The following is a 10,520-nucleotide window of genomic DNA, read 5'->3' on the forward strand; positions in this document are numbered from 1 at the left end:
CTCTTACAAGTCTCAACACCGTCGGTGGTATTCTCTTTCCGCTGTTCTCTTCCAGCGCCTTTTTAAAAGAAGTCAGTTGTCTTCTGGGAGATTTCTTTCTCGGATTCTGTTGGGATAACACTGAAATAAACAGAATTGTCTACGCGTATGGCGAAAACCGCAGTTTTAAAAAGAGTCACTTGGGAGCAGTTTTCGACCTATTCCTATATGCAAATGCAAGTGATTGGCTGGCTACTGGACTGTCTAGCTGTCAGTCAAGTAGCTTGCAAAGGAACCCTTTCCCATCTTTTAAGGCAAATCAGGAAAGTTGGGGGGGGGGGAGCAGGGGTTGGGCGGGGTGTTGAAAGCCCCTACCAAAGAAAATACCACTAAGTTAAAGCAGATACTATTTAAGAATTAATTGTCTGTAAAGATTCACAAATGAAGTTTTTCTTTCACTAAAACCCCACGTGCTACAAAGGAAGTAAGTCTTCATGTCGTCTTGAGAACTTTCCATGATTCTTCCAGAGTCTGCCTATTGTCGGAGTCTACTCAAGCTTCCCTTTTATCTTTGCACTCTTCCAGTTCCTGGGATAGACTGCAAGGCATTCCTTTCAAGCGCCTAACGCAGCAGCCAGCAAGTTAACTTCCCGACGCGCGGTCCTAGAGCTGGCCAGACCAGCCACGGCGGCTGCGGGGCGCCTTCTCCTCCCTTTTCCAAAAAACCAGGGCCATAGTTGGCCCGTGTGCAAATAAACCCCCTCCAAGTGCTACTTCCAAATATAGGCTCTCCGGTCACCAGAGGCTGCGCGGTCCCGAGGGCGGCCCTTCCTTCCCGCCCATGCCGCGCCTGGCAAGGCCCACATCTGGAAGCCAAGTTGTCCGCGGTCAGCTCGCGGGAATGCCTTCCCGCAATGTTCAAGAACCGAAATTTTCTCTTTGAAAACATTTAATGTATTTTGGGCCTCCGCTGAAATGCCTTGAACAGCCCATTTTGAACCAGAATAATTTAGTCTGACAACAGATTCTTCCTCTGTTCACAGCTGTCCCACAAGGAGGAGCTGAAATCCGAACCTCTCGGCTGTGATTGGATGTTTCTAGTAAAAGCCAGGGAGAAAACCCCTCCCAGTCCAGAAGAGCTCAGTCGGGCAGGGAGCCCGGTGACTTCAGAGGCGCCCGCCTGTCCCCCGCCGCACCTGAGCCGCCGCGATGCTGTAGGACCGCCGCCTGGACCGTTATCCGCCCGCGCCCGCCCGCCGCCACCATGCCGCGCTCCTTCCTGGTCAAGAAACATTTCAATGCCTCCAAGAAGCCCAACTACAGCGAACTGGACACACACACAGGTAAAAATACGCTCTGCAAATCTGTGCGCGACTGAACCCGCGGTTCCACTGCTTTACTCTGTACACAGTGGGCTGCTTTCCTTTCAGAGCTATCCTGAAACAGTCCTTCCAATCTCTGAGTCACCTAGACTAAGTTTTAATTCAAAACTTTTGAGTTCTTTGCTTACAAGGAAAGCCTCTTCCGGTTGTGCAGTGTGGTTCTCAGAGGCGGTGTACAGGCTTAATGAGTGCACCGAGGTGAGCGCACCCTTCCCCGAGGCTGAACTGTTACCTTGGGGAGCCAGAAACTTGAAAGCAGCCGGATTCCTGCATGCCATTGCCCCCACAATCGTGGCAGGCGTAGAACAGCCCATGCACGAAATGAAAAGCAACTCTACAGAAAGTTTTAGAATAGTGTCTAGTTCTTTCTAAATGAGGACAGTAAGGCTTATCCAGAAAGCCCATTAGGAAGAATTAGGGTAAAACTGTCAGCTTGCACAAGGACACAAGCCCAGATGAATGTGTGTCCTTGTAAGCGAGTCTGTTTTCACTATGGAGTCTTGTGTGTGTATGTTGTTATGTGCTGTCTCAGACAGTGCACATATATTTACAAAATATCTTGCCTTATTTTTCTTTCCTTTCTCCCCCTTTTCTTTCTCCTAGTGATCATTTCCCCGTATCTCTATGAGAGCTTCCCCATGCCCGTCATACCAAAGCCAGAGATCCTCAGCTCAGGAGCATACAGCCCTATTACTGTGTGGACATCGGCAGCTCCATTCCACTCCCCTCTGCCCAGTGGCCTTTCTCCTCTTGCTGGATACTCCTCACCCTTGGGGCGAGTAAGCCCCCCGCCTCCATCTGACACTTCATCCAAGGACCACAGTGGTTCGGAAAGTCCCATTAGTGATGAAGAGGAAAGACTGCAATCCAAGCTCTCAGACCCCCATGCCATTGAAGCTGAGAAGTTTCAGTGCAATTTATGCAATAAGACCTATTCTACTTTCTCGGGGCTGGCCAAACATAAGCAGCTGCATTGTGATGCCCAGTCTAGGAAGTCTTTCAGCTGCAAATACTGTGACAAGGAATATGTGAGCCTGGGTGCCCTTAAGATGCACATTCGGACCCACACCTTGCCCTGTGTCTGCAAGATCTGTGGCAAGGCTTTCTCCAGACCCTGGCTGCTTCAAGGACACATTAGAACTCACACAGGTAAGAGAAACATAGAAAACCAAGCCTCTCAGCTCAAAGGGGTGTGTTGGGGCTGTCTGTGGGGTGCCTTCAGGTAGTGACAGGGGGTGCTTTTCATGAGGTGAACGGCTGATAGTTGCTTCCTGGCTGCTCCAAAGCTTATTAGAGCAGCAAGTGCTCCATTTCTTGCTATCAGCGCCTGCTTCAGAGACTGTAAACAGCATTTAGACTTTGGAAAGTACATGCAGGAGGTTTGGTCTCAAAGATCAGTTAGAAACCAGGAACCGGGTACTTGATGTGTGTTCTGCAGAACAGCCCCTGGTAGTCAGCAAATACAAGTGCTTGGATCCTAGTGTTGATTTGATAAACAGAGGGGTTTCCCATAGTTTTTGGCTACATCTGTCAACTCTTTTTTTTTTTTTTTGGTATTTTTTTGTTTTGCTTTTTCGTTTCATTTTCTTGCTGCTGAAACTTTTTAAAATCCTCAGCACAAATGCATATGCAGGGAGGCATGACATTTATAGAGCCTCAGTCACCACACAGAAATACTGGGAATGTGGGGGACTCCTCATCATGCCTGCACCTGTTGAAGCAGAAACGCTTATCAAGAGAAAGTTCTTGGACTAAATTACTTCTGCGTATCTGGCAAAACTGGTATTTTTAAAGGAAATTTTGTTTTTTGTCTTTTAAGACCTGCTAGAAATACAGCTGCCCAACATGGGGAGATATATCAGGCTAGGCTAATTCTCATTCTTTTGATAAACTACTGTTGATGTTAATATTACTTGACTTTGTGCCCTGTAAAAACACTGACTGACTTTTTTTTTTTTTCTTCTTACCCTTCCCCCCACAAACCAGGCGAGAAGCCTTTCTCTTGCCCTCACTGCAACAGAGCTTTTGCAGACAGGTCAAACCTGAGGGCACATCTGCAGACCCACTCGGACGTAAAGAAATACCAGTGCAAAAACTGCTCCAAAACCTTCTCCAGAATGTCTCTTCTGCACAAACATGAGGAATCTGGCTGCTGTGTGGCGCACTGAGTGACGCAACCAGTGTTTACCTGAACAGAATGCATTTCTTCACTCCAATGCCAAATGACAAGTGAAAGTCCAAAGCCATTTATTTTCTCTTGTGCTTACCTACCAAAGAATATGTATAGACACACACACACACACACACACACACACACACACACACACACACACAAACGAAACTACAGAATAGAATCTATATGCTTAAGATGAATCCTTTCTATGTGAAGTTTAAAGTTATATTTACTGACAGCTAAGTGAAAGGCTAACAGACAAGTATCTTTTTCACTAAAGATGAAGTGAAAAGCACATTGCATCTTTTCTTCCTAAGAAAGAGTGCGGAGATTTATATTGCTGCCAAACCATTTCAACCAAAAGGAACAGTATTGCTTCGTAATAGAGTTGTAATTGTGATTCCACGAGGAAGAGAGCCTGCCAGATGCTATCTCAGGTGCCTTAAAAAGTACTCCAAGTTTACTTCCTTACACATCGGATGTCTGGTTGCCATCGGTGAACGAAAGCCCTTTCTGGATTACCTACAGTGCTTTAAACTGTATTGTTACGAGCAAAAAAATATGAGAAAAAGAACAGAACATAAGAGAATGTATTAAATATTCTTGTTTTGTTTTTATTTTTGCCATGTGTGCCTTGGAAGAGGAGGGAAGGACAAGCTTCAAACATTCCTGGTGCGTGTGCCATGTCTTACTTTTTAAAAGAATCTTAGTGGTTTATAAGACAATGCAATGAATAAGACAATGTATTGCAAGAGAGCATCTTAGACATTCAGTAATGTACTTAGACTTTTGAAAATGCATATGGTAAATGCAATAATACAATTCCCCTCCCAGTGCCTGTTTTATGAATTGTGTAGCTGATGTAAATTTGTGTTTATTTTTATATGACTGAAAGAACTCTGTATGAAAGTGAAGTGTGGTCCATAACTGTGCCTATATACAACCTGAGTACTTGTGAAATCAATGTTCTTTTTTTAAAAAGTAACTTTCAAGGTCTCTTTTTTACAATAAACATTTTTTGGTTTAAAATTGATTGCTCATATACTATTTTTTAAACACTTCATTTGTTTTAATATCAAATACTATACTGAAATTTATTTTTGTGTTAAGAGAAAGCATAGATGGTATTTTTATACATATAAAGTATCAATTTGTGCTAGATTATAGTAAACTGCCTTTTTAAACTCTTTAAGTACTATCACATTCAGAAAAGATAATATGGTGATAACTTGTTAGCAAGATTCTAGGGCAAAAAAATGGTCATATTAATAGTCCAAAGCACTTTTTAAAATATTCTAATGTTAATTTTACTGACTTTATGAAGACAAATTATAATCATTCATGTCTTTTCATATGCCATTGAAATAGTTTAAGATTTCTAAAGGAAATGCTATTCAGTGAGATGAAGAGGGAAGCATAAAAAGCCTTCACGAGCGAAATAGAATTATCATAAGTAATATACACACTGGGAAAATTAAACTGTATAAACAAAAGCCCATTGGTAGTGATGTAGGTAATATGTATGGTAACCTTAGGGGTAAACAAGAAAACTAAAGTGTCCTTTTATGGTCTGACAAAGTTGAGCAAGTTTCCACCCAAACCCAGGATGTATTTCATCAAATATTATCTAATCATACATTCCATATTCAAATTCATGTTGTCTAAGTGGATATGTGGGTTTCCTAACCATCATGAAACTTCTCTAGGTACCAGAAATATGTGAACCCAGACCTGAAAGCTGTTGTGACAGTCAGTTCTCCCTGCTATCAACTGACCGTTTCTCTTTATGTTTATGATCAGAACTTGTAAAATCATCTCTTTCTCTGAATGCTTTTATCATTCAAGCCAAAGTTGGTATCAATATCTCAAAAGATGTGAATAATAGACCACTAGCATGGAACCAATAGTAAGTTCTGGGCTGGTGCTTTCCCCTCTGAGCATTTCACGTTTACATTTTAGCTCATGTATGTTTAGTCAACTTTGGATTCCATGAAAAATATCAGCTGAATATGGTACTTTTTGAGCTTTTGGATATCTCAGGCCATATTTCTCAGAGGCAAAATTATCTGGAGCAGCTGTTTATGTGGTGAGTGTGATGGGCCATCATTTTTCTGGAGCATCATAAAGTCATTTTTAAAAGCCAGCTGCATTATGTGTACCTGGGACAGAAATACTGCGGTCGTAATCTGAGAGTCTTCAAGCCAGCTAACATGAGGACTGTCCTGTAAAGGGAAAAGCTGAGTCAAGTCTTTGTGACAGCTCTGGTGGCTGCCTCAGGAGCCACAGTTACTCCCATTTCCCTCTCTCACTGGTTAGAGGTGTAGGCAGTTTCTTGGTGTCAAAATTTAAGCAGCTACCTTTCCAAATGGAAACATCTGTTCATTATTTAATTTCTCAGGGAAAGAATAATACATCTTTGCATTCTATCCCCATCATTCTAATTTTATTCTTAATTTAAATATTCCAATTTTAGAAAAATATCATGGGTTCAAAGGTACAGTAGATATTAGGATAACCTTTAAATACACCTGAACTTGTACCTATGACTTTGACTGCGTATCTGCCCTTCTGCAATCCACAGAGTTTCGGAAATGTTCTGTCCATCCGTGTGATGACACTTGCTAAGTCACAAGCTTTGGTGGCTGTCTTCCCTTTTCTCTCTGTGGGCCATTCTCAGTGTGCAAGCTCACAGTGCTCAGCATAGCACTAACACGGCATTTTAATAAAGATTAAATGAATTGACGAGAAAGCAGCAGAGTCAGTTAGAAAAGCTTACATAGTCCAAAGAAAGTCAGTATATTTCCTTATTACTGCTGTTACGATACTTTTCAAGAAAATCCCTGCCCCCATTACTATATGTCCTTATGCAAGTTTGGGATCACACTGTGCCTCCATTTCCTAAAGCACAAAATATCAGTACCACAGACAAGAAACTGAAGAGCCCTTGCATTAATGTTTCTACAAGAACCCTACGACTGTTATTTAATGCTTATGATATGAGTATTACTATGTGCATAGTAACTGATGCTGTGTAGAACATACACTTGTGCATGTGATTTGCCGAGATAATAACACAGGACATTGACATTTCACCAATATAGGTACAAAACTCGGGTTGAAAATGGGCCCAAGGTAGCAAAGGGGATAAGCTGCGGAACAGAAAAGCATACCTAGACTTATTGCCTTCAAGTTTCTATGCTTCCCACCCCATGAAAATGTGGAAATTTCCTCACCTACACTTAGCGTAGTGCATTTTTATACAACCTGGGTCTTGGTCAGAAGCTTGGTAAGGAAGGCAATGGTAACATCCTGAAATACAATGTGTGAATGCTGTCCTTGGGGAGACACCCCAATTCAGGAATTATACTACAGATATCAGCACTCTTCAGAAGTCTCCCTCGCATTGTAGACATCCTGCTGGCTCCTTCTGCTCCAGCCTGGGACCCCCTTGCTGTCCACACAGCTCCTCGGGCTGACATCTCACATGGGAACCCGTTTCCTCTGGCCTGTTCTCTGTGGAGATGAGGAGCAGCTGCTTTCCATCCTCCGAGCGTTAACACTTCATCTTCTGAAGGCCATTGCTGCTCCCTCCCACACCCACACTCCTCATCCTGCTTTTATCTTTTCAGACTGAAAAGTCTTCCAAGCAAAACAGCCATTTCTTCCTCCCCTAAAACGTGGGTACTTTGGTGTAACAAGACAACCAAAAGTTTGAAAAATTTAAGGCTTCTCTGGATAACAGCCACATCTTGGAAGTTGTCCCTATTTAAATAGAGGAAACATTTTAACAAAGTTAGTTTGAGAGTCAGTATTCTTCCTTCCAGGGAAGAGCCAATTTTCAAATAGGATGATTTTTCTGCTGGAGAGGACAGTCTAACTGCAGCAGCTCGTTTACCTAAGATTGCTGCGCGGGGACACTCTGAAATCCTGTTCTTAGCAGTGAGTCTGCAAGGTCTAGCAGCAGAGGAGGGAATGGCTGGTGAGCAGCGGGCCCAGGTCCTTAGCCCGCCAGGAAGCAATCAGTCCTGTGAGGAAAGCACACGCACAGAGCAGCAAGCATGGCAGCTTTTCCTCTGTGGCACCAGGCCAGACTCCTAAACAATGAGAGATTAGCAGAGGAAATGGCAGCATATCCATGTCCTCTGACTCCAAAGGGAACAGGGTGGGTATTTATAGCAGGATCAGGAGGAATGCTCTGAGGCAAAGCAGGAATATTTGAACATTGTGAACCAATTCATTTCATTACGCTTCGATGGTTCTAACAGTTGAATCCATTCAGCGTCTTCTGACGGAAGCATGGAAATAGTTTAGAGATCCTTTAAGTTGTCCCTAACTGAAGGTAAAGGGCTGATACTTGTCTGCCTCAGCAGCTGAGATGGTGGAGAGGATGTGATCCTGTCTCCTGGTTTATTCGGGAGCTTGAGTTAAGGGCCTTCCAGATATGGAGCAACAGAGGACTTACTTAAACACTCAGCAGATGCTAAGGAATGAGGAGGGAATTTCCAGCTGAATAAAACAGTGATAACTCCTCTTACCAAAGACAATTAATGCAACCATATTTCTCCTAAGTTCCAACTTCATTCCATATAGACGTAAAGATGTAAAGAGGTATAGGACATTCTTGTATTGTGTTAAAATATCACACCCCCCTCCCCCCGCCAGAGAATTAGCAGAAAGGCCAGCACAAAAGGTGCTTGCCTCTTTTCATACCAGGCTCGTTGCGTTCTACAGTCTGTGGTCCTGTCTTCTCAGGGCTAGTGCTTGAGGGATTTCAGTGTGCCTTGTCCTCTTCATGGGTTGCTAATATTCTGCCAGCAGACTCTCAGAGTCTGAGAGTCTGCATTTCTACCCCAGATGATGTCCTCTGCAAAGGACAGGTCTTACCTGCACCCAGGAAGTAGCAGATCTTCAAGCCCAGTTCCAGGTCCTGGCTTCTTGAGTAAGTATATACAGCCAAAGTGGCCACTGGGGAGAACGGTGAGACACAAGTGGAGCCTAGAAAGTACTTATTCTCTATGTACACCTAAGTGGGAGGTGGGAAGCAAGAACACAGAGATTTCTATCAATACCAATTCTCTTCTTTTCCTGTCACCTTTACTTCCTCAATAACCAGAAACACCACAACTCCTGATGCATCATCAATCCTCTGTTGACAAATCCATGGATTCAACCATATCAAAATTGTTTGTGTAAAAAAACTGCCTCAGAATTGAATATATAGAAATATTTTAATAATTGTTTCCTAAATAATACAGTAAAACAGTTTCTTACATACACTTATATTGTATTAGGCATTGTACATGATTGAGAAATAACTTACACTATACACAAGAGTTAGTAGCCTGTGTGCAAACACTACTAAATTTTGAGGCCCTTGAACATCTCTGGATTTGGCACTAGAGGGTCCTGGAAGGGGAACCCTGTGGATTTTGAGGGACCCTGCAGCAGATTGACAAGACTGCCTTTTGGTTCTATTTAATTTCTCTTGTACTGGAGTCCTGACAAGGCTTACATGATTTAACAGGGGGTGGGAGTGGGAGATGTCATACCAGTTCTTATTGGTTCACTAACAACTGGGAGGCTGATTGGCTTAGTACTCAGCATGAGGCCTCTAAGTGGAATCTCTCATGAAAGCTTAGGAACCACATGAAATTGTGCCACTAACCATGAGTAAAGGCTCTGGTCTGCCTGTCAGTCAGTGCACTGGGCAGGCTACCTCACATGCACCATCTCAGGTCTTCTGCTGATCTCAGACCAATGTCTGCACCAGAACTTGGAACGAAGGTACCTCACCCTTCAGTTAGAGGTTTTCAGTTATGGTCACAAAAAAAGTATCCTCTGTGCAGCTCAGGGCTTCTGGGAGAGTCTGAGGACACTCTCCTGAGAAAGGCTCATGGTTCTCCTGACTGGCCTCTCTCTCTCTCTCTCTCTCTCTCTCTCTCTCTCTCTCTCTCTCTCTCCCTCCCTCCCTTTCTCCCTCTCTCTCTTTTAACATTTGTCATTTTTCCAAGTGAGTGGTATCTGGTGTGCTTTTCTTCAGATCTTTGGATACTATTATTCATTTTATCTTATTTTATTCATTTATTAGTTAGTATATAAAATTGCAAATAGGCTTTCCCTCACAAAAATTAGTATGCGTTTGTAAGAAGCTTTCCTTTCTGTCTTAGTTGGGGTTTCTAATTCTGGAAGGAAATACTATAACCATAAGAGACTTCAGGGGAAACAGTTCATTTTATCTTACCCTTCCAGGTAACTCTCTCCACAGATCCTAGGGACCATATATTATTGCAACGTGAAGAAGAAGAGAGAGGCTCCAGAAAATCTCTGTCAGTGTGCACTGGTCAGGTTACCTCACACTCCCCATCTCAGGACTTCTACAGCAGCTAACAGTCCATCATTGAGGGAAGTCATGGCAGAAACTCAAGCGGGGCAGGAGTCTGGAAGTGGGAACGGATATGGAGGCCACAGAGGAGTCGCTACTTACTGACTTTCCCCTCCTAGCTTGCTCAGTCATCTTTCTTATACATTCCGGACAACCTCTCCGGGGTGGCACTACCTGTCTAGGGTTGGACCTTCTCATATTAATCATCCATTATGAAAACACCCTACAGACTTCCCTACAGGCAAGTCTTATGAAGAGAGTGTCTCAGCTGAGATTCTCTCTTCTTGAATGATTCAGGTTTGTGTCAAGATGACTTAAAACTAAGCAACATATACTCCTAGTAGTGTGTGTGTGTGTGTGTGTGTGTGTGTGTGTGTGTGTGTGTGGGTGTGTGTGTGTGATGGTTTGAAACTGAACTGTCCCACACAGGACCATGTGTTTAAACCACTTGCAGGTGGTGTTTCTTAGGCGGGGGGTTCTAGAATATTGAAGAAGTGAGGCCAGCTTAGTAAATTTAGGAAAATTTAGGACACTAGAGGAGGCCCTTTGAAGGTTATTCATGCCTCCATAGCTGGCACCATAGTGTGTCCAACCTGACTGCTCC

At 43.3% G+C, this 10,520-nt stretch overlaps 1 protein-coding gene across 1 annotated transcript; it reads left to right on the top strand.

Moving 5' to 3' along the window:
- Nucleotides 1–832: 832 nt before the first annotated feature.
- Snai2 (snail family transcriptional repressor 2) lies at nucleotides 833–4,563 on the top strand. Its single transcript, XM_048452463.3, has 3 exons — nucleotides 833–1,322; nucleotides 1,965–2,510; nucleotides 3,348–4,563. The coding sequence occupies exons 1-3, from the start codon at nucleotides 1,244–1,246 to the stop codon at nucleotides 3,527–3,529; spliced, it is 807 nt and encodes a 268-aa protein (XP_048308420.1). The 5' UTR covers nucleotides 833–1,243; the 3' UTR covers nucleotides 3,530–4,563.
- The last annotated feature ends 5,957 nt before the right edge of the window (nucleotides 4,564–10,520 follow it).

The sequence above is a fragment of the Myodes glareolus genome, chromosome 2 (genome assembly GCF_982192425.1).
Source record: "Myodes glareolus chromosome 2, mMyoGla1.1, whole genome shotgun sequence".
Lineage (NCBI taxonomy): Eukaryota > Metazoa > Chordata > Mammalia > Rodentia > Cricetidae > Myodes > Myodes glareolus.